We start from the raw sequence: 25,248 nt of genomic DNA, 5'->3' as shown, positions 1-25,248 counted from the left end.
ACTCTGTAAAACCTGTTTTATTACAAATACAAAACTTGACAAGTTCTGAGTAGAGGATTTAGTGTTACTGTGTTCTGTACCAGGGTAGAGGTGGTGCGGTATGAAAGATATGCACAGTGCAGAGCTCCTTCTGGATCTTAATAAGAGAGACCTGACAACAAACGGCTTAAGATAACTGTTTTAAAAAGATCCATAATAAGAAAAGGAACATTGAGAATGGGTAAATCTTACATCCCTTCAGACGCTGGGCACCCCACATTCATGTAGCATCAGACAGAGCCTGGATAGAACTTCCTAAGGCATGCTGTGCAGGGTGGATCCTGCCCATGGAGAGAAAATTCTGTCTTTTGGTCATTTAAGCTACTATAAACACCTCTTATTATTCTGTCTTATGAAAGCAGTACCTTATTAAGACATCTGCTGTCAGGCCTTTCTTACTGAGATACAGTAAAAGCCGTGCACCAGCCCCCTCTGTCCTACCTCACCCCTGCCCAGCCCTTCAAATGTACAGAGCATACTCTTCTCCTTAAATTCCATGAGGGCTAAAAATGGGAGTAAAACAAAGCTGTGACATATTGTTCCATCCCCAGCTGACAAATAGTGAGGTTACACAGGGAACAGAATCCTTGGAGAGCTGGGAAGAACAACCAAGGCAGAACAGCTGGAACAACAAAGAACTTGTTGGCTGTGTGGATTCATATTTCACCTTGACATTTATCACAGTCGGATGTGAACCTCAGTGGAAAAGGATGGCCATGTGAATTCCCAACACATATGAGCAACGATGCCTTGTAAGTATGAAAAACAGGCTTCTGTGCAGCAATAAACTAACCACAAAGGTGCAAAAGACTGATAAAACAGACTTCCCAGTTCTTAAAAGCTCTTAAGAGGCTACCAGCTTTGAAGCTATAAGTACAATGAAAAAACAGTTCAGATGAGTACAAAGAAAAAGTGTATTGTATTCTAACACGAAAAAAAACACACCAAAATTACATACGCAGGACTTCACGGCATCTCTAGAAAATGACGTAATAAGAAATTATTTTATAGACAATTTGGTTAAAGTTTTCAGCCAATTTTAGCACAATCATAACAAAATCGTAATACATTTTGGTATTAGTTTCATTTGTAGGCTGATTAATCATATGAGATGAATAATGGTTGGTTGCACAACGACTGCTAACATAACGGAATGAGCAATTTACATGATTCCCAAATGCAGAAAGACCACTTGTTTCAGATTACCCTATGAAATCATCACCACTTGCTCTCTCCCTGCCTTTATTTCTAACCCCATTTTTCAAAACTATATGGGTACAAACACGGTTTTTGTATTGACATCAGTGGCAGGTTGGTTGGCAGCTTCCTCTGCAGAGCTTTGCCATGAAAGCAGGAGGCAAGTTCTGCTGCCAAGGAGAATCTTCGGTACAAGAAGGCTATTATTGTTGCAAGCAGCCTCAAAGATTTCCAGCCAACTACAGTCAGGAAGGAAATGTGTCTCCCAACCACAAAGAACCACTGTGGCCTTTCTAATTTTAGTGGCACTGCTATGTGAACAAGCTTCACACCCTTCATTTCATCGCTCTGAGTCAGGCAGCCAAGCAAGGATTCAGTTTTTTCCAGTTGGATGCAGTGTGAGAGTCTGAATAAATGGATTTTATGTGAATGAATCATGAGGGTTCAAGACATGAAATCCACATTCTTATGTGCACTCCTGGGAGGGGGACTATGCTAGAACATACCTTGGCTTGCGTGAGAGCAGCAGCTTCAGCCTTGTCTTGCCATTGGCATTGTGGGGAACCATACAGACAATCTTCTCAATATCTGCCCCAGCCAGTGATTCTACCTGCTATCTGCATGGAGCAATACGTACAAAGTATCTGCGCCAGCAAGGGCTACGGACTAAATTGTTAAGCAGCTATTTTGCCATCTTCTGAGTTACCTTCAGAGAGGACTCAGAGAGGTGGTGAGATGATCTTGCCCCTTTCAACCTTTCTGCATTCCACTTAAAAACAGCACAAATAAGCACACAATTACAGTCCACAGCTATAGTTTTAAATTAAACATATGCAGGACCTTTCTCTGCCACTCAGGTTAACTAGCTTATATTAAGCTTTCCCGGCCTCTAAAACAGTATGGCTGCATGCAAACAGTCTCACAGAAACAGCCACTGGATCAAACTAGTTCATGAAAGGTGCTCAGAGACTGCTGAGAAAATGCTGCTTAGCCAAGACCAAATTCACACTAGGGATCATTCTAAGAATTTAATAGTGCAGATGATCACTTTCCAATGTCTAAAAAAAAAATCCTTATACTGTTTAATTTATTAATATTGACATAGCCGTAAATTTCTCATTGATTCATTGCAAACTCATTTTGCAAAGCACTGAGTATATCTGGCCCTGATCCAAGAAGGCATTTAAATAAAAATGCCTTCTCCAATAAAACCTCACACAATTTAATGCTATTTGCACTCTTGAATGGAACGCCCAAACCAGCCCCAGATCACTGTGAAGAGCAGCTGCTGCTCGGTAAATTCAGGAAATGTCACTGGAAGTAGGAGAACACATAAGAAAAAAAAAGCATCTGAAACTTTATAGTTGACTACAGGTAAGGAAGATTTGGAGCTTTCCTAGCATCTCTCATTTCAGGAATTTTAGCTTTCCAAGTACACTGTTCTTACAGTCCATTGAGCATTCACTACTGCTGGACCAAGCCAGAAGGTTTCTTGCACTTGGACACTGTCACTCTGCTCACAAGACACTGAGGGTGTGCTAGGTGGCCACCTTTGCCTATTGCTTCAGTCCTGTCACGGGCACATGGAATCTGACTGACAGCTCTTCACGGAAATGCAATCTCAAGCTGCTCCTGACCCTGATGATCACTGCAGATTTTTCACACAAACATTCCACTGGTTTTGTATCACCTTTTTCAGAGCTTTAATACCATGATAAGTTGGGATTCGTCATTATTTAAGGAAATATTATAAGAAAGGCAAACATATACACAGGTTTTGCAGACATTACAAAACCAATGTTTTTCCACCAATCTAAAACATTATACACATACACATATGTATACACCTTCACATATGCACACATGTAAATAGATCCATGCAGAGTGACATTAATAAAATCTTGGCCTCTTTCTTTGCTGTCACTGGCCATTTCTTGGGATTAAAACAATGAAAAGACACAGAGATCATGCCTCCTATCTGCTTTTCAGAGCCTCTACTAGCTACTGAAAGATTCTTCATTTTTTTCATTCAGTTATGCATCCTGACTTCAATCTCTTTTGTTAGGTGATCCTCCCCTTCATCCCCCAGATGTGTATTCCTTCCCTCCACTTATCATGGGCCTTGAATTCAGACTTGAATGCTTGTTTTCCTGATGTCATCTTGACAAGGACACACTTTTAAACGGATGACCATCAAATTCTGACACTCCTTGACTGTTACCTTTTCCTCAGGTGCAAGAATTCCTCTTATTGCCTGCTGTGGTTTTCAGTTCAGCATGGAGACAAGTGAAAGCAGAAAAGGCAATAAAGTCTTATATTTAAAACTGAGTTCAATGGGGAGAATCCTCGATATCAAACAGAATTTATAAGCAGAAGACAAACTTCCCTTGATCATCACAACAGCCTAAAGAGAATTTCATTAAAATCACTGGAGACATCTCTAAGGGAAATTATAACCCTATACACACTATTTTAATTGGACGCTAACAGAATCACAGCAATAGCCAGAGCTTCTTCATTGCATTGCTATATTCTTCAACTAATGGGTAAATAGCAGATTCAGAATTACCAGGTTAATCCAGCAGGCTTGTTTACTAGTTAACAACTAGAGAGGAATGGCTAGTGAGGTGCAGAAGGTTTATAGGAAAGTAGCACACACATGGTGACTACTGTACAGTAAGCAGCTACACAGCGCTGTATTTGCCGTGCAAGCAATATCTGGTTAGACGTTCTACATTTGATTCTAACTAATGACCCCTATGCTGCAGACCACATATCTAAAGAATGTAAGTATCCATTTCTAGGAATTAGTTAATTTTTGCACACTATATTTACCATAATATAAGTCACTATTAATTAGTTTTCTCAAGTTGTCCCATTTAAAATAAATGAGGCACTGAGTCTCAGTTAAGATGCAATTTAAAAATATATTGGATGAATTTTGCAGGTACTGAAGGGGATTTATCTCCTAGAACAGCAGTTAGGATAAAACAGCTTGATGAACTCATTCAGTAAACCTGCTTTTAGCACTGGATGATTTAGCCTGTGATATTACTTTACACAGTTTAATTGCACATTTATTTCCAATTATTTTCTTAGCATCACCCCAGTGCTTCCTGCAATATCTCCTGCATACTTCAAACACTTCCTCCCCCTGTCGTATTTGGCTTTAAAATATTTGTGATGGTTGCTATAGCTGACAATAGGCACCACTTTGCTAAGAAATACATGTTCTAGTTTTTATCAGCTGCAGTGTGACAAGAATGTAAATGCTTGAATACAAAGTTAAATTTATACATAATCTTAAGTCATATATATTTAAATAAAAACTGCAAGAGCACTTTTGCAGCTTTTAGAGTTGCATCTGCATATAAAGCCACTATTTCCTCTAGGTCTTGCTCTCTTTTATAGCTTTCAATAGCCACATTTCAAATTTTGTTTTCATTAGTGAACGCCCTATTATTTGAAAAGGAAATTACTACTTATATATCACAGAAATAGGGTCTTCTCTACCAGTTTCTTGAATAAAAATATCATGCTTTCAACAAATTCGAGTCAGATCTGTCTAGGTATGCCAAGAATTTTGAATATGCCATTGACACAGTGGCTTATTTAATAGGAGACTGAACGTAAGTACAGTGGAAGCATAACTGATTGAATGTATTTCTTCAGAAAAGAGCCATAAAATTCCTTGCAGAAGCAATGGTTATAAATTGCTATTAAATATACAAACTCCTTTTTTTTCAATATGCTCATAAATGAAACATTTCCAAGACGACACAGCTATCTGTAGGAATGCAGACAATGTTAGCTGATCCCTTCTACTGTGGTTTAATGTTACAACAGAATTCCATGCCAGGTAACTACTTACTTTATCATATATACACTCATACGTAGCAGTTTGACACTCCAAAGTTTTCTAAGAGAGCTGAATTCCAGCTAAAATCATTAAGACTACTTCTGTGCCAAGAACAGTCTCTCCTCTCCCAGATTCTATCAAGACCACGATGAGTACGCTCCTTCATTATTAGGACTGAAGAGACATTTTCTTGAAACAGTAGTGCCTGGCACTGAGTCCAAGAACAGAGACAGTACTGGTATCTCTCACTTGCAGATAGTCAGGCTCTATAAAGAATCTGTGTACTTAGGTACCCATCAAAAAATTGATTGTGTTCACACAAGTAACAACTGTACTACAGGGCAGCTGTGTAAGGGAAAAAAAATTGCCAGGACATATTTAACTTCTTTGTGCTTGACTTCACAACTGGATGTGAAGAAACAAGAATCTCTTGTAACTCATCACCTTTTTTAGCTAAAATAACAATGCTTTTTCCACTCAACTATAGTCAACCTTCAGAAAAATGGTAATATGAAATACCTTAAGAGGAAGAACTTCTTTATTAATACCATAGAAGTAAGCCATTGCTTGTGTCCATGAGCAAAGACCTGCTACATTCCCACAGACTTTTTTAGCAGTCTCAAAATTATAATCCTCCATATCCAAATAAGGCTCTAAAAGCTCCACAGTTTCTTCTGTAATTGAGTCCTAGTCAAAGAAAAGGGAAAATTACTTTTTAAATGGATCTTGGAATAAAGTCTGCTTCACAGAAACATTTCATTTTTCAAAAACATGCTACCACTTCTTACAGAAGAAATGAAGAAACCAACACCATTGCTTTTCACTTTTATAAAGGCCAGAATAGGGGTTTTTTTTGTGAACTGAAGTGAAAATAGCTCCCACTTCCATTGCAACAGATTTACTTGAGTTTGCATTTAATATCTGTACTTGACCCATAAGATTTACAGACTTACTTGTACTCATAGCTCTGTGACAACTTAAGCTGATCTAAGTTTTTGGTGCTACAGCAATGTAACTTCTTTCCTCTCCCCCTCAACCAGATGTTTTTGCCCTATGTTTAATACTTTCACCAGGGCTCAGTGAACTAATTTGGAAGCTAAATCTAAATCTTAGACAGAAATCTAAGTCAGCAAACTACGGATTAGCTTTTGTCTAGGCTAATTCCCTGAACAAGCTCACCATGGCATCCGACAGGCACCGGTGTGAACACAGGGAGTCAAAACATGCAGCTTTAGGAAGGAAAAGGGTGAAACTGCAAGGCACTGACTTCACTTCACTGGCACTAGCCCTTTTCCGTAAAAGCAATTTCTTTCAGCTGTTCACTTCATTATTCTAACCTCAGATTTTTTCCCCCCTTCACAATCTGTTGAGAACATGAAAGCCAGATCTTTGGTGATGGTGGTTAACCTCTAATTATACAAGTGTCAGAAGAAAATGGGATTCATCTCTTTAAGCAATGTAGAGAGTAGAAGAGCTTATACAGGGTAACAATGGTTGCTTAACAATAGTGGCATTAAAAATCTTCGGTTTTGGGGGGCAATATATGCCTTCTTTTAAAGGCATTTAAAAATCATCTTCCATTCATACTGTCAAGCAATATACCCTTTTCCGGCCTTTCTCCTATGCAGAAAGGACTGTGTTGCACTTGTCTGATCCCTAGCTACTGTTACAACGTTCATTATATTATTCCTAAAATCAGATATGGTGATGTTTTCACTATGAGCATTCGCTAAAATGTTAAATTTGCTAAAATATTAAATTCTAAAATAGCGCTGGACAAACATTTAGACTTTTTCATTCTACTCAAAATGATGAGGTAGCAAGCTGGCAAAGGTGAAGCACAGACCAGTCAGCAATGGCCTAAAACTGTCAAGCTTTTCCTTCTAAATAATGAATTTTAAACCCAAGGAGCTATTTCATCCACTAATACTCCTTGCATAAAAAAATTAGGAAAGAATAAAAGTCTCACAAGCAAATAAGCAGTGAAGTCTACCCAGAGCTCCAGACATGATGTGCTGCCTTCTTATATATACTCAATCTTAGAAATAAGAAATAAGGCAGGAAGACAGCATGTGAAGTACCTCATCGGGGCAGAAGTAGTCTAGTGTTCATCACCACATTCATCAGTATCACTTCTTAGAAGAACTCAGTCCCACAGAGGTTGTTCTAACTCCTCTGAGTAAAGTTAAATATGTTGCAAACTACCAGCAGAAACACATACACTATTAATAAGAGCCAAAACTGGAAGCCTCATTAGAGAGAAGCTTGAGTAAGGACTACATAATTAGTCCCCATTATCTTTAAACTCATTTCCTCTTTCTGTTTAATGAAGATACCACTTGGAGAAGCGACCAGATTGAAAGCCCCAGGAAGAGACTGTCTACAGAGGCAGTGCAAGTTTCCACATGGTGCCTAGTCAATATGGCTCACTGGGAGAAATGGCTCCTGCAGATAGTTAGAATCACGGTTTCAAGCCTCATGCGCATAACAAAAACACTCCGATAACTCAGAAAAGGCATCAGCAAAATGCACAACTGAAGCAGATAAAAAATAATTGGTGTACAAATGAAAGAGTATGTTGTGCAGTGCTGCAGAAAAGCCAGGTTTTGACAAAACCTGCTTGATGTTCTATATTTTAAAGTTGGGCCATGATTCTGCCATTCCATATTCCACCTAGGTCTTTTTCTGTTCCAGCTATATGTAACATCTTTTTTTCTCTTCCCCGCAGAGAAATTTCCCTTGTCTCACAGTTTAGTGAATCTTGTTGTAAACAGAACAAGTTTCTGTCCTGACAGAAATACAAACCTGTGTTTGCTTTTATTTTTCTTATGGTTTATACTAAGGTTCCCAGTTCATTCTGTATTTCACTACTTTCCCAGTGACAAAACCCCAAAAGTTCCCAAATATTTCAGTATTATTCCTGACAAGATGCTAATTTTATTCAGTATTTTCTCTCAGCTCCCCACCAAACTGTTCCAGAGACAGGGCTCTAGAGTGCTATATGCAAGCAGGCCTGGTAGCACTGGAGATGGTGAGACATTTGAAAAATCAAATCAGTGAGACCTTTTAAGGCAAATTCCAACTGAGAAACAGGAACTGCCTAAATACAGACAAGACTAAGCTTCTCAAGATTTGATATCATGCTTGAGATATTTGTGTGTGCCATCAAAACTGTGTGGCCCAGGAGAAAGATTACTGAGATAATGAACCATGAAAATAGAGAGGAATGCAGTCACAAAGGTATCTACAACTATAGGTAAACAAAAGTCTCATCTGTTTCAAACTGCCTTTGAGGTAGAAGACACTTTCACATATCTCTAGAGATAGTTATAGGAGTAGTAGTGCCACTACTAGTTTCTTACCTTCTGAAAAGTAAGCAACATGCTAAGAAAACCTGAATTATTCATTAGCTTCAGAGCTTCAGTCCAAGATGGCTTCACAGATGGGCGCTCTTGATCAGGTGTTACTGAGTCTATTTTTCTTTGGAATAAAAGCAGCACACAATCCATAATTCGCATTATCAAGTGAGGAGGTTTACCCAGTTTGCGAACAGTTGCAATGTCAGAAGGTTTTATTGTCTGAAAAAAAAAGAAAAGAAAACAATCCATTTATTTAAGCAATCACTTGACTATAGAGAAAGATGGTTTGGGGAAGGACTGTGTACATAATGCAATTGCTGCAGTTTTGCAGGTCATTCAGAAGCAATACTGCAGAAAGTCCTTAAAGGTAGTTACTGATTTGCTTTGTTACCTGACAGTAGAGTATGTACTGCCTATCTTACCTCTCCACTGCCCCAGTTTTAACCTTTTTTTTTTTTCTACAAAGTTTAACAGGCCAGAGCTATTTCTTCATATTTTTTGTTTTCCAAGTTAGAAGCATGAGCCATATTATTACAAATAACAATCATTAACTACATGCATGTTCAGAATATGATTGATTCTGACCTGCAGGGCTGCCTCGGCTTCTTCCAGTGCAGGTCTTGCAGCTTCGAGCTTCTCTTCTGCTGCTGCTTTATCAATGGCAATGTCATCCACAATGGCCTGAGCTTTGTCTTTTACCTTTTGCACTTGCATTTTCACCTTTTCAGCTGCTTGGGCTTTCATAGTTACTTCCAATAAAACTTCATCAGCTTTTTTTGAAGCTACAGCCAAATCTTTCTCCTTCATCACCAACTCTTTGGAGAGATGATTTACTGAAACCTCAGCTTCCATCAGTTTCGCAAGACCTGTGTTGAACAAATTCCATTTTAGCAAGAGGAAGACATATTGAGTAAAACCTCAGTGCAGCAATCTGGATACGTAACATAAGTCACGCAAATCCATATTTAGGAACCCCACTGAGTGATCACATTTGTTGAACACCAAAACTAAACAGGGTAATATCCATTATACCCGTTTGCTATTTATTTTTTCCTTTTTTTTTTTTTATGAGTAAGAGTCTTCAGAATCTGTCACTTGATCATTTGTTTATTTTCTTATATGTGAGAGGGACACTAAATATTAAACACACATATTGAAAAACATCAGTATTGTGAATGGCATTCTTAAGAATTATGTGTGAAATTTCAGAAATCCGTAAGACCATAAGAAGTACTAGACTGTATAAAAAAAAAAGAAGAAGAACCTGGCATCCTGAGCAATGCAAATGAAGACACAAGGAGACAAGGCTGGGCTTCTAAATTCAACATTACACAAAGGTCCAGATGAGATGGGGGTAAGAGAAGCTAAAGATTTTTGAGCAATACAATTCTCCAACGTTTTTATCAAACAATGAGAAAATCATCTAGAAAAGTTATTAGTATAAAAATTCTTACATATAAACCAATGCATCTAAATGTAAACACATCATGCAAGTCCTTCTAACCCTCAGAAAAAAAAAAAAAAAAAAAGCAGGTATGTGCATTCCAGGCACCCAGTCACCCCTTGCCTATGGAGATCTGTGTACATGGCTCAGTTCTGCAACTGGCAACAGTGGGAGAAGAAGCAATTTAAGTTTACATTCACTTCCAAACACCATTAAGTACTGGAAACTGTTTAATAGTTTACTGTGTATGACCTTGTGTGATGCAATATTTTGGAAAATTTATATCTGGCATATAACTGTTTCTTAAAAAAAAAATTCTTTGGAGGGGCTGAATCTGAACATTCACTTACCTTCCCTCAGATTTTTGTTTAGCATGTTTAAATGTGAAAAATAGGATCTCAGTAGTTCCTTGTCATGCATATGTATCAAAGCAGGAGTTACAGTTATTTTAACTGCTAACTAAAACTATTTAAAAACACATCACAATCTGAAACATTCATAAATTTCATTGAAACAAAACCTCTGCATATTTTGTAACCACACATGATACAGGTAAAAAAGTCTGCTTCTAAACAAAAGTCAGCTCTCAATTTAAATCCATACTTTTACATTCTTTTACTCAAATTTTTCTCATCTTTTTAAAAACACACAAGCAAACAACAAAAATATCAAACAGATTTTACAGTACCTGTTCTCATGCGTTCAGACAAACTTCCAACACTGGCAAACTTCTCTTTGTAAATAGCTTTGTAGCCTCCAATGAAGGACAGGTAAGATTTTGGAGTCACAAATGTTCGTCGCCTATATCGTTCAAAGTATTCAACACATTTTTCAGCTACAATATCTTGAAATGTTCCCATGGTGTTAACAACACTCTGTTTCACCTCATCTGTGCACTCAATATGGTAGGAAACTAAAAAATGCTGTGCAACTGCTACGAGAGCATCTTTAGGCCAGCACTGGAACCAGTCCATGGTACAGCCTGAAATCAGACCTGGAAATTTGAGGGCACGAGTTCTGAATTTTTCCCCAACAGGGGAAAAACAAAGAACCACATGCAGGTTATTACGAACTCGAGCAAGAAAGTAATGATAAAGATTTTCAAAAGTGGGAGTACGCCGTGGGTACTCCTTCTTCATTGCCGGTATCAGGTCTTGTGTGATTTCACCTATTTCATCTCGTGCAAAAAGATTTGAGACTTCACCTGAAGCCAAAACATTGTTCATATATTCAAGAAAAGATTCATCTCTGATTTCATTGTCTGTGAATATAAAGACAATGCCTTTTCCTTTTTGCCCAGCAGTGTGGTACAATATTTTCAGATCATCCAAAAGGTTGTTGGTGGCATATGTTCTGGGATAGAGAAGGATTAAAGAAAGAGAGAACAAAAATTACAGACCATTTCAGGAGCTATCTATCACCTGCCTTAGCTTCCTTAAGGCAAGAAAATAATCTACATAAGAAATCAATACCGCATCTATGGGTTTAATTTTTTTAGTTTTATTTGCTTAGACATTTTCAAAAGTGAATGATCAGTACCATAAATCATGGGAAAGGAGATGAAATCAACAGAATAATGTGCTAGAAAAAAAAAGATGGTAAGAGCAATACTATGTCTATGATAATTATGATGCTGCTTTGTATCCCTACAGTTTGCAGATGTAAATCCCTTATTAGAACTTTAGGTTCTAATAAGAATTAGAAGGTCCTAATAAGAATTCTAATTAGTTGTAGGTTAATGCTGCTGGATTAAGTTGTCAAGTAGTTTCTAAAACCTGTAACCATTACATAAATACAGCTGGATTATCTGTTCAAGATATTGAGAGCAGGTTAAAGGAAATCATTAAGAAACAAGAGAAAAACATAACAGGTTTTTATTGTGTTATTTGGTTTAACTGAAATCTAGCCCCAGAAATCACTCTGCTACAAATGATGACCATGACTGGTTGTTTCATTATGCCTCTTACAGCTGATGGACAAAAGTAAGATTCAGATGAAGTCCACACAAATTCAACTACAGATTTCAGATTATGATATATAAAATGAAGTATAGTAAGGTTAATAAAATGGCAGATTTTTCCATTATGTTCTTAGCCAATTAAAGGTGAAATTAAGAACCTCTTTTCTTTAAAATCAGTTTCTTAATTCCAAGAGTCTCTTCAAAGTCATGAGCAATATTTGCACGACCCATTTTTCAGCATTTGAAAACAATACTCTACTTTTCTATTAAATATGCCATACAGAAAGTCTCCCATTTTGCTTCTAGCTCAATTTTACCACTGCTTTATAAATTAACCCCAATGAAAGCAGTGCAGAACTTGTAAAACAATCTAACTCTTCAGTTTGAAAGTTTCAGACAAAGTTATTACAGTGTTGTGTGGTATTCCAATAAGAACATACGAATTTCTCTACTGAGTCAGAAGAGCAGTCTAGCTCAATACTCTTAATGGGAAATGCTACTTAGAGAGAAAACATGAGCCAACTCATGTTTTCCACTCTTCACTGCTCATTTCTTTCTTTCCCCCCTCTATATACATTGCAATTTTATAAGGAAAGTTAGAAGGTATGTCCATTTTGCCCTCAGCTGTTTATGAATCTGCTGATATTGTCTTCCTCCACAGCCTCCTGTGGCAAGTTACAAAAGGTTACTATCCACTTTGCAAATATACACTTCCAGCTATCTGCTTTTAGCTTGCTTCCAGTTAGCTTCTGCAAAAGAACCTTTCTTAAGCGACTGAAATATTTATTTGCCTTATTAATGCATTTTGAATCTTGCAAGTCTAGGGACTCTACTGTGTGACTCTACACATTCTTTCTCTCTTTTTTTGTTCCCACTGTTTCTTCTTTCTGCCTCTGGGATACAGGAAGGGTCAGTAATATGTCTTTCTTTCCCTTTCCTTTCATCAGAAATCTCATAACATTGTTCAAAGACCCGATATATCTCTCTAAGGAAGATTTCTCAGTGTGTTGAGTAGTTTGCAGAATGAAATACACACTGCCAGCTCTCGGGGCTTACTTCTGTAAACCCTATATCAAAAAAGAAAGAGACGGAAGGCAGTAGTTAGAGTCACTGCAAATTTCTACAAATTACTAAATTCCAGCACTATGAACTACTGTCATTGATAGCAGTTGTAATTAATAATACAATCTGGGCACATAAACATCTATAGAAAAAGTTACTATTTGCCCTGGCCATCAGCATTTGCCCACTATGCAGAATATAGCAGCAGATTATTCCATGTTATCTTTAGGGCAACATGGTATTTTAGTGGGATATCACACGTGCATTTTAAACTCAAAATGCTGAAGAAAGATGGATTTCTTGTTAGTAGCATAAAGGCAGCAAAACAAAGACCCAGAATCTGTCATCTACAGATTGTGTATTTGGACACACGCCTTTTATCAAAAATGTAGTTTACTATGAGGGATAAAGTATTTGTCAGGTTTGCATTGAGTTAATTGTGAGACATTAATTTCTACGGCAAATTAAGAAGCAAATGTCTATATACACTGTATCTTATTACCTTGTTAAAGTAATCTGAAAGATCTCATATCCAGCTATGTATGATGCTAATCTGGTCAGACTCTGTTTTCCAGATCCACCCACACCCACCAACAATGCATTTCCTTGGGGAGTACGAATAATCCGTGATATTTTAATCAAATGGATGATTGCATCCTGTGTATTGAGAGAAAAGAGATGAAAAGATGTAAAAATAATATAATGTATATTCAACCAGAAGCACATCACCAAACAACTGTGTCTCAGCAGCTAGTTGACTTCTCTGGAGACTATGCCAAAGACTTGCACCCAGTACTCACCAAAATCAAGAGATTTTTTTCTGACTTCAGTGGGGAGCTGGGATAGCCCAAAAGAAATGCTCTTGTCTCAAGTTCATATGAAGAAATGTATAATGCAGTCTTTGAGGGCATGTCCCTTAAGGGGACAGGAGGAAGAGTAGAAAGGATGTGGATTAATACCCTTCACCAACCTTTTAGCTGAGATATTTACAGACTCTCTAAGCAGGCTGCCAACAGTAAAATACAAGTACACTATAGATATTTCTTATTCAACTGCTGTATTTACCTTAGAGCAAGAATTAATCTGAAATACCCTAAAAATCTACCAAACCACCCAGTCTAAAGCTGAAGAAAGCATCATGCATCAACAGACCTTTGAGAAAGAGGTAACTCAGAGATGCAAGATGACATTCGCAATGTGCACTGTAGAAAGAAATAAGTTGTGTTTTGCATTATGCAAAGTGGGAGAAAGAAAAGATGGGGAACTGCAAAGAGATGGAATAATTTGTGGTAGTGAAGGCAGCTGGGAGACAGAAACATGGCTTTATAGACTTTACTTGTAAGGCTTGGATACAGAGGTAGCCATTCTGAGCTATCTCCAAAATAATTTGATAGAAACATACAAGATCCATGTATCAGGAAGTGCAAAAGACCAGGCACTTTCTGTATTAGTAGTATAATTACAGACACTAATACCTTGAAAAATACTAAATCCATCTTTGATCCTCTGATGGTTTCATTGTACTGTTGCATGAACATCTGTAATCTCTCAGCCAAATAATCCAAGGATGGGATAGGCTCATAAATTTTAGGAGCCTTCAACTCTGCATCATCAAGTTCATCTCCAGTAGCTTCTGGGACATCACGCAAAAAATCCACGAAGTATAATTCTGTGGAATTATCTTCAAACAGATTCTCACCATGTTCTGCAGAAGCAATCTATAAAAATACATTAAGGATTGCTTTAATAATGAAACATTTCATTGGCCTCTTTCTGTGGCAAATACTGGAACACTATTTGCCTACCTTTCTCATCATATCTTCAAACCAGTCTTTATCACTTTGGCTGATGAACCTGTCTGCAATAACACGTCTGCATTCATGCTGGAACAAGGCTACCAAAACACTGATGCTCTGGCAGACTTCAGAAGTAACTGTAAGTATTCCTTGCCAAATACGACTGAGGTCTCGTAAATTGAAGATGTAATGAAATTTAGCCGGAGTTGGTAACATCTATAAAATAATATCATAAGATATATTCAAATAGCTATTAAATAAAAATATTTTCTATATAGTATTAAATGAATATGGAATTTTTCACAAACTTCAAAATCAATATTGCATTAAAGCAGAAATACATGCTTAAGAAATACATGTTTAAGAGGTAGCAGTGAAAATGAAGAAATGACAGTAGCGATGGCCAGCTTTTTAACTTCACATGGATTTCACATTAGTTTTTTTGCTTACAAGTCCCAGAAACATGCACTGAAGGGCAGCTAAGACAGAGAAGTTAATGATGGCAATGAAGACCACAGTGAAAATGCCAGCATTGCTTAACCTGCGGTGTTGCTCCTGCCCTTTCTTCCAGATAATTTCTGTCACTCTCTTTTGTCCTTTCCCTGAACATATGATGAAAGGATGATGAAGAAAAGGAAAAATAGATGAGGAAAAGCAAAGGAGCAGAAAAATGAGAAAAGAGGATTTGAAAAACTTAGCAAAAGCTACATTTTCTCTATAGGCAGTTGATTAGCACTAATAAATACCATTTATGTTGAATATGCTGACAATAGTTTCATTAGAACTCTATTTCTCAATGCAAGCCAAGTTTATGTCTACAGTTGAGTTATTTGGGAAATTCTGACCAACATTTTCTGGACTAGAAAGTATAATTTACCAAATCCCTGCCTATCCCTAGCTTTCTACTACTCCCCTCCACTTTTTTTTTTTTCATTATAATATCAAATTTGGAAAAAAAAATAGATACTTGGATTTAATTTTACTCTTAACTTTTCATGCTTCATTCTACACATGGATTCCATTTTCTATGTCAAAGCAATATTTGCTTAGGAATTGCAGTTAAATGTTTGTACAATCTGTTCTGTTTGAAACAGAAGAAGAAAATATTTAGAATTTGCAAAATAACAGACCTCGTTTGTTTTGAACTGGTTCCCTCTACACCGAATTTGGCTTCTTTATTTCAGATCTTTAAAGTTTCTCACAATCCCAAACACTATTACAGAAAATTCCTATCTAATTTTAATTTATGCCTATGCCTTTGACATTTTCTCAGCCAGAAGACCTCTAAATCTTCCTATCAGCTATCCTTACTATATTATAGTCATATCATGTAATTCTTATATTAGCTGTAGAAGGCAATGCATATGATTGTTTGTAGACAGCTAGGTGCTGATAGCAACAAATTCAGAACTGAGGCATCAGCCAGCAGTTACACATCCAGGCCTCCACTTCACAATGTGAAGTATGAGCACACATGACAGTACCAAAGACCTGGGTCTTGTTGCTTTGCCATGGTACAGATGTTTCAAAGGGTTAACATACATATTTTTACCTTTGCTTTTGTTGTGTGCCAAACCTTTCGAGTGGTAGAAACTAAAGCTGAAGCCAGTTCACATATTTCTGCAGAGAAACCTCGTTGTACACAGAAATAACCTTCAGCCATTGTTTGAAATATTTTGTCAATGGAAGAACTAGAAGGCAATGTGCAGTTGTAGATGGTGAACTGGCGTTTAAGGCGCTGTGGGATATCGTTCCGACCTCCCCCAGGGTGAATCATAGCAGCTACAAACTGGATGTCAACCACATTTGTGAATTCTCCTGGCTTCTCCAAACTGTAGAAACCTTTCTGTTCCATCAGCTGTCTTACAATCTCATTGGTGATCTAGTTATCATCAAAAATAAGAAGAAATGAAGCAGTTAAGTGTTTCAGGGTTTCAACTTAAAAAAAAAAAACAAAGGTGAAAGAGGGAATTTCAAATATAATAAATTAGACAGAAGGAAAGACATCTCTTATCTTTCTTAATTTCAGGTATCTTGGTGAACATTTCAGCAATTTATAAAGACATGCCACATAGTACGAAGCACTCTTATGCAGTGGGTTGGCTGCCCGCAAGCTTTATGTGCTAAGTACTTGGAGGCATAAGGTCAGACAGGCAACTGGATTTCCATAATATCAATCTAAGAAAACTCAGCACTTTAAAGTTTTGAGCCAGACTATATATTCAGATTGACACAGGCACTTAGTGACAAAGAATGGTTAGTTTAGCACAAAGTATAGTCACTTGTACAGGGCAGTGAGAGAACAGGATTACAGAGCTATACTGGGAACAGGAAAATTACTTTTTCTCAGCAGTAAATTTTTTGAATTTAAGTCAGATTTTCAGAGCATAGGACTATAAATATTCATTCATCGAGACACCTCGCTAGCCTTGGATGTCAACTGTGATGTTAGATTTCACCTAATAATAACTGTACTTTAAAGTCCAGAGTAGATGGAAGGAGTCGCCGATTGCTTCTTGGATTTGCATGTTTCCTTTCCCAGAGTGCTTCTTAGTACAACTAGTTTGGAAATTCTGCAAGATCTGTATGTAACCAAAATAAAAGACCTAAAAGCTATAATGATTGCATTAAGTGACTTGATGCTGACCCTAATCTTTTGGGACTGACAGCTTATTACTCTTGGGAAAAACTGGCTTAGGGAAATTGGTTCTAGTAGACATATTTGCTCCATTCCGTGTTATGATAACTTTTCCCTAATTTTTCCTATTTTTGCAGCCTACAGATCAGTATTTCTGTCAGCAGCAATGGTAAGACCACCAAGTCCTACATGTTAACGTTTTCCTTTTACCTGATCACCCCATTCATTAATCACAGGCATGTTGATGTCATCAATAAAGACAGTCATTTTCTTCCCTGCTGGAGGACCATATGTTGTGCCCATTCTTTTATCTATGTAACTTTCTATGCTCCTTTGGAACATATTTGGCAGAGTTGCAGAAGAAAAGTTTAGGCATTTGGTCAAGTGAGCATCAGGATCATACTTGCTTGTGTAATCCTGCAAGATAAACTCATTTTAAGTAAAGTGCACCAGTAACTCCAGATTAATTCATCCAAAAGGAGACACAGATACTCAGCCACCCTGCAAAAAACCAGCCATCTACAAAATCTCAGTCCTGCTATTAACTTCAAAATATCAAAAAGCAGCTTATTTAAGATAAATACACCATCTCTGACCTGAAATTCAACCAAACTTTCAGTTAATGTTTTGCATAAAGTTTCTAAGTATTAAAATTTACAAGCTTTTAACAGACTTTGCTAAGTGTTACAGGAAGTAGACATGTGACAACTCAAGATGCAAATGAACTTTGCATTAGCAATTGTCAAAGTTTTTCTAAATTCAGGCTGTTAGTGATGATCTATTACAGCAGTCTTCAAGGAACAAATGAAAAAACAAGTCCTTTTTCACATTAACTCTACAGCCATATCTTATAACAAAAGCAGTGTGCAGGAATGGTAGCACAAAATTAAACCCAGCTGCATCGCATTTACTGAGTTACCCTCTCTTAATGAAGAAAGGAATCCTTGGGCTTTATGAATGCATACAATTCCCACAGCTGATGAGGATCACCTAAAGAAACAAGGTTTTATAATAGCACCAGAAAGAAAAACATGCAACCCTGGAGGCACACCAAGGCATATATACACAGCACTGGAAATGTTTTGTTTAGAAAGAGTCCTAGGACGTAAAAATAGTACTAGAAATTAAGATCTGGTTCTTCTACAATGACTGGAAAAATAAATATCATTTCAATTCTTATCTTTATAACAGGGTTGACTAGAAATGTTCCTATTTTGGTACCTCATAAAAAATAAACCTATATAATTGCTGATTAAGTAATCTAAGAACCACTCCAGTGAGACATATTCTGTGTGGCAGCAGAAAGGAAGATACAGCTAAGCCCCCTCAAAATATTTTTATTAATATTGTTAAACTGTTAATTTTGTTGATACAATGATCTCAGTTTAACAAAAGGTGCCCTTCAGAAACAGGCTTTTTCTCAGACATCACATAAATGACAGTCTACACATGGGATGTACACACGGCAGTCCTGTACTTGGTGAGTACTCTTGACAGCTGATGGGTTGACAGCGGCTGGGTGGAGGTCTTGCAGCTGGCCAAGGTCAACCAGCCACAACTACAAATATGCAATCATTCAGAAAACATACTCATGTTTTATTCATTATGGCTTTTCAGAATCTTTACATGGTAACAATAATATTCCACAATACATAAGTGAGAACTGTCTTTGAAAATCAAGAAGTTATTTAACAAGATTATTTTTGTTAGTTAAACTGTCAGAGGAATTTCAACTCTACCATAACAGTTTCACATTAAAATATCAATTTTTTTCAATTCATGAATTAATAGTAGAGAGTAAAGGTCTTAACACTCCATTATAAGTTCTTTATTTTGACATATACTGATGCCTGACTCAGTGCTGAATATTACTTCAGATTAATTCAGATTACAAACAGGGGTATTCCATATTAGAAGATTTTTACTTTTTCATCAAACCAGCTGCTTAAATCTGGAAATTTCTTTCCCACAACATGTAGTAAAATAAAATTCTATAGAAGGTGAAAGCAGAAGGGGAGCGGTTGTGAAGGCAACTAACTTTCAATCCTAACCTTAAATGAGGTCAAATGTCTGCTGGCATTACACTCCCTTGTGTAAAGAACATACTCTGCTCTATAGAATTGACATGGGGTAAGCAACTCCTAAGAATCAGCTCCAATTATTTTTAGGGACAGGAATGGCAGCTGAAGGCTGCAGGTTGCCAGTATCTGGCCAAAATCCAGTATGCAGAATATCAAGACCACCAACCAGACCCCACCTCTTCACTCCGCTAAAATAGTTCTCCAGCTGGTGCCAAGAACAGAAGTTGACATTACACCAGCGTACATATTGGCATCAACAGCTACGCTGAAAAAGTAGTATTAATGGCTGCTGGCATTGGTTCAACTTGCTTGATGTCAGGGCTTAGAAGGAACATGGCCAGAGGACTCAAAATGGCTCCAGATTTTAAGAAAGCCAAAGGTCAATTTAGGCCAGTGTTTTTCAGTTATTTTCAGTTATTTTCAGTTTCCAGACCCCTAAAAATCCAGTGGAAGTACAAATGCCTGCATAGCTAATTCACCATCCCAACAGTACACCAGTTTTCTTTAGCTACCTCTCATGGCCAAAGAATCTCCTCAAAATCACAGACACTGTGCTGAAGACCATTACGCTTGCATTTTTTTCAAATAAGGGATATCAGTTTCGGTACAACACCTACGTTTGTTCAGCCTTTCACTTATTGGCTCTTCTGTAGTAAGTTACTAATTTTTTAAGTGTCATATGATTAACCTGCACCATTTTAGAATATGGAAAACATGTATTTGTTCATTTAACAGCAATCCTGTTATTATTTTCTTCTATAGAAAGAACAGTATGACATTTTCAGTGAAGATATTGAAAGAAGAGACAATAAACACTAAATTTACCCTCTAAAAAAATCAGCCTGCATAAAGAAGGAAGTTCTTAATTTCTCTTCAGTTTGGCTTGAGAAGAATGTCTTTGCAAGAAGGGCATGAAAAACATCAGTTCACACATGGCACCACTGACAAAGCATGGGGAAGGATCAATATTTTCTTAGCAAAACCTCCAGTTTGACTTCTCAAAAGAAAAGAAAGCATATAAAAGAGCATTCATCACATGACCTTGTGGCCATGGTTAGCAAAGTGCAAAAGAACCTTTTATACTAAAGTATAGATATTTATGGCATTTTGCTTGCTGCCCATGTGACTAGTGGCAATGTACCTCAGTAGGACTGCTAGTGTGCAATTTGAAGAAAAATCAAATTACTCTTGCACTTCAATTTAACATTTGTGCCAATGTCAATGATTGTGATACTTTCATACAAACTTATTACATGTTTTTCCATTCCACCTACCTTAATCATGACTGTTTTTGCTGTTCCCTGCTCCCCAATTAGCAGAACAGCTTTTCCTTGCCTCATGATAGTCTGCATTAGAAAGTCTGTTCGGACGCTGTCTAGATTTGGAACTAGAATGGAATTATATTCTGGTACTGAATCTTTAGGATAAATATATTCAGGGACCTGTATAAGAAAGACACAGAAAAAGTCTGAGAATTTCTATCTGCCCGCACAATCACTTTGCACCAGAACACAAAAACAAATGTACTTCATAAAATGTAAATTAGAAAGAATTTTCTTCCTGAAGGCCAAGAACCCATTTATAATCAATCAGTCAGTACCTGACCAAATTTTTCTAAAAGGTTATTAGACTAATGAGATATTTTCACTCCATTCTTCTCCATTATGTGAAGAAAACTTACCTGCTGGTAGTTCTTAAACAGTCAGGCTATAGACAGTAGACAAAGCTAAGATAACTCCTGTTTCGCTTCCAAAGCTATTTCAAATGCATGCTCCTATGCCCCACCAAAGATATTTATGGAAAAAAAGAAAAATAAACCTCTCAAAAGATAAACTCTTGAGCATTTGGTAGCCTTAATCTTCCCAACCAACTTATGCATGGGATTAAATAATAAAATAATATGCCTCTTACCAAATATTTCTTTCTTGTGTACTCATTAAAGAAAGCTTAGCATGTCGCAGCATACGAACCTTCTTTGCCCAGTGCTCCCACTCGCCACAGGCATTAATACCGAATTCAAACATGGTTTCTTCTCCATTCACAGCAGGAAGTTCTTTCACTGCAGTGTGCTTCCGTAGGAACAGCTCCATTTTCAGCCTGTCATCCAGTTCCAGAAGAGCTCCGGCTGACCACATTACAGCAAAAATGAACAAGCGAGCAATATGTTCCTTGCTGAGCTGCTTCTCATCTCGGTCGGACAATAAACCCTGCAAAGCAGATGCAATATGTAGCTACTGCCCTCCTAGAACAACCTCCCAAAACAAGTAACAGCATGAGAGAGAGAAATATTGAATGTTGTATCTACCTGTAGGAGGTCAATAGCCTGCTTGATGTACATACATTCTAAAATTGGCATTTTTGGTGTCACAGCAGAGAAAACAAAATCTATCACATCCTGGAAAAGAAGAAGAAAAAAAAAACAACCACAATTCAATGGATCTTTTTACCACTTTCCGTGGGATGATTTATTCTTGGATGAGGTCAACTTCTTAATTTCAAAGATATTCTAAAATTTAGTCCAAACAAAATTTCCCTCCATTTCTGGGATTATAAATATTCAGATTTAGAGCATTGGATTTTGCTAACAACAACTCATCCTCCTGTGTTTCATCTTATTAGAGTGGTGGGTAACATATGCAACAAAGATATACATTATGAGAAAAAAATTCATATTAGCATCTTAATCTAGATTAGGGCTCATGGCTACGTAGTCTGAGAAAGAAAACAGTCTGAATATGAGCATACATAAGAGAAGGGAGGCTTAGAAAACATTCCTTTTTCTGCTATTTCTTGTTGCCTAGCAAAAGTGTTTTCATTTCTGTGTGGTTTTTTTTTTTTTGTGGCTTTCCCTCTAAAATGCCTGGTTTGCCCCCAACAGTGCACAGGGTGCTCAAGTGACTGAGAGGGCTGTGGGTACCACAAGGAATGGATAGGAGTGAGGCACTACAAGCAGTCTGGGTGATTCAGGTCTAAAGACCTTAAATTTTGGACTTAAATATCTCTGAGATTCGGTTTCTTCATCTGTAAAATGGACTAGATGTCTCACAAGGCACTACAAATCATTCAATAATTGATTTGACACAGAATAAAGGTATTTCATGAGTCAAAGCAGTCTGTATTTCAAGAGCCTAATTTTTACCAGAATGAGTTTCGTGGTATTTAGGATTCCAGTGAGGTTTGTATAATTCTTGTTCTTTGCACTTATTAAAAAAAAAAAAAAATCATGTCCATATATAGTAATATTTTATTATTATGGTAAATATTATTACTGTAATTTTTTTATTACTACTATTTTTAAAAGAATATGTGGCTGAAGAAGAATGTAAAATCAAGATACCAATTAGCATTAACTACTTCTTAGGTTATTTTGTTTGAACTGGGATTCTGGAGAAATTAGCTGGGCCATGACACACATTCCCAATCTGCACTTTGCTATTCTTGAATTTAGCATCATATATCCCATGAAAGAGGGTAGCTATAGATTGGGTATGAAGAAAAAGTTCTTCATTATGAGGGTGATGAGACACTGGCACAGGTTGCCCAGAAAAGTTGCGGATGCCCCATCCCTGGAAGTGTTCAAGGTCAGGTTGGACAGGGATTTTAGCAACCTCGTCTAGTGGAAGGTGTCCCTGCCCAAGGAAGGGGTTGGAACTAGAAGATTTTTAAGGTCCCTTCCTATCCAAAACCTTCTAGGAAAAACTTTGAAGAACTTGGATCAGGAATTTGCTATCCCATACAAGGAGACAGCAAAATTAATTCAGATGGTAAAAAGTCATATGAGAAAAAACCCTTTTGCACAGTGTATAGTCACTGTGGAACTCACTGGACTGTAGAATGCTCTTTAGGGCAAGAAGTTGGCAGCATACTCAAAAGGTTTAGACAAGTACAAGCTCAATTAAAGGCAAATTTATTAATATTTATAGTATTAATTTGAACATCAGCAAAAGGTAAGAAACTCTTTGGATTATATATTCAACTCTATGCTCCAGAGTCAACAGCAGCCTTTACCCAAATAAGATTAGGGTGTAATTTAATTTGGAGAGAGGAATAAGTCGCATTTGACTTCTGCTCTGCTAGTTTTAGGACTTCCCTGAAGTCTCCAGAATAGGTCAAGAAGGGATCCAGACAGCGGATTTTATTAAAAAAAAAAATAAAAATTAAACTTACTAGATTTTTTTATTTATTTTTTTATTTTAAACAATATATAAACATGCTGAAAGTTTTGTTGCTCACGTAACATCCATCACTGGTTTGAGCTTCGCACTTTGAAGGCAAACTAAGTAACACCACTCAGGTAATTATTTCAATTATTTTGTCCTTTGAAACTCTCAGATAATTACTTCCATCAGTGAAGCAATTCTGTTGCTTACAGGTAGCAGCATCATTCACAGACAAGAAATTGGCAGTTGAGCTTCTAAAAGGAGAGTGGAGACTTCATAGGGGGATGAGAGCTTACTTGAAATTATTCCTAACTGCAGAATGCTGCTGAGAAGAAAGAACTGGGAAAGAAAAGGTAAAAGTGCAACCCTTCAATCACTGTTTTTAAAAACTCCTGTGGAAATAGAAAGGACTCAAAGATAGTCTCAATTCAGAATGGGGGGGGGGGGGGGCACGTGTTTTGGGTGGTGGTTTTGGTTTTTCTTTTTTTTAATTTCTCCTCATTTTTGGGGCTATCTCCTGTCTTTCATGTGAAGACTAATGACTTACATTTAAATTTATAATACACATGGAAAGAATAAATACATTCTTTCCCCCGTTTCACAATATTATTCGCTAGTGCTTCCCCCTACATTACTGCTACTTGCTGTATCCTCATTAATAATGATTTTATCCAATAAGTAAACTTTCAGTGACAAATACTTTTGATTAGCAAAAATGAGGGGTGTTTCTTGTAAGCAGATTGTAATTGCTATAGCAGTTGTCTTACATCTGTTTTAGTTGAATTTAGATTGATTTCAAAAGGTCTCTATAGGTACACTTACCGATTGTCCTTATTTAATATAGTTCCATCTTTAGGCTAATCTTTATTTTCTTCTAAAGATGAGGTATTTGTAAGATGCTCACATTCATGCTTTTCCTAATACCAGCATCAAATTCACCATGATCTCTATTTGGGGTTTGACTACTGTTGATTCCTCTTATTTCACAAAATTTCTTTTAGAATTCATCGTTGTTTTTTTTTTTATGTAGGGGAAAATAATAACTGTAAAAAGAGCTGTCTGAATACACAAGTAGTGTAACCCTCATCTGTAAAATCACTATTACCGCTTCTATTATTTGAGAAGCAAAGATAGCACATTAAAAGTGAAAGAAAACTGACAGCGTGACAGCTTTCATTTACATTTTGATAGTTGCAAATGCAGCCTTCAGCATAGGACTAACTTCATATTTCACTGCATTTTCATCTCTCAGTTTAATAAAATACGTATTTTTCTGGACTTTATTGCTATTGCTTCAGGCTTGGGTATTTTAAATGTTGCTATTATGTCTTCAGAGCAAGTTGTAGCATAAAATAGAATTGTGGCAAAAAAGCAGTGAATTGACCCACATATACATTACTTTAGAAGCACATTTCAGAATTCATTATCAGAATTGTTTCTCTTGCTGCTGCAGTAAACACTATGTCATATCATTATGTTTTGGAAGTAGAACAAAATGAATAGCTTGTTAAACATTGCTTTTAAAGTAAATGGGACTGAAGTGAAACATATCTGTAAAAAGACATTTGTTAACATTCAAGGCATTCAAAAATTATATTCATCATTGCTTTTAGCATGATTTATAAATAAACTTTCTGAAATATCACTCAAAGT

The 25,248-nt window shown here is 36.9% G+C and overlaps 1 protein-coding gene across 2 annotated transcripts in view; it reads right to left on the bottom strand.

Annotated features, from left to right (window-relative positions):
• LOC130606589 (dynein axonemal heavy chain 5-like) overlaps positions 1 to 25,248 on the bottom strand; it is a 459,050-nt gene that overhangs the window by 359,735 nt on the left and 74,067 nt on the right. For both annotated transcript variants that reach the window (XR_008974019.1, XM_057423090.1), the window contains 12 exons: positions 21,741 to 21,830; positions 21,406 to 21,642; positions 20,710 to 20,877; positions 17,565 to 17,771; positions 16,269 to 16,598; positions 14,726 to 14,932; positions 14,396 to 14,638; positions 13,423 to 13,577; positions 10,587 to 11,251; positions 9,040 to 9,320; positions 8,458 to 8,673; positions 5,615 to 5,782 (listed from right to left, as the gene is read on the bottom strand). Coding sequence is in view for 1 of the 2 variants with exons in the window: in XM_057423090.1 (XP_057279073.1) it covers positions 5,615 to 5,782; positions 8,458 to 8,673; positions 9,040 to 9,320; positions 10,587 to 11,251; positions 13,423 to 13,577; positions 14,396 to 14,638; positions 14,726 to 14,932; positions 16,269 to 16,598; positions 17,565 to 17,771; positions 20,710 to 20,877; positions 21,406 to 21,642; positions 21,741 to 21,830 (2,967 nt within the window). In the remaining variant the exon portion in view is untranslated. The remainder of the gene's footprint in view (positions 1 to 5,614; positions 5,783 to 8,457; positions 8,674 to 9,039; positions 9,321 to 10,586; positions 11,252 to 13,422; positions 13,578 to 14,395; positions 14,639 to 14,725; positions 14,933 to 16,268; positions 16,599 to 17,564; positions 17,772 to 20,709; positions 20,878 to 21,405; positions 21,643 to 21,740; positions 21,831 to 25,248) is intronic.

This window comes from Pezoporus wallicus, unplaced genomic scaffold, assembly GCF_028554395.1.
Source record: "Pezoporus wallicus isolate ANWC-B61680 ecotype Strahan unplaced genomic scaffold, APGP_CSIRO_Pwel_v1 contig_749, whole genome shotgun sequence".
Classification (NCBI taxonomy): Eukaryota; Metazoa; Chordata; class Aves; order Psittaciformes; family Psittacidae; genus Pezoporus; species Pezoporus wallicus.
Note: the sequence above shows the minus strand (reverse complement) of the source record. Positions and strands in the feature narration are given on the sequence as shown.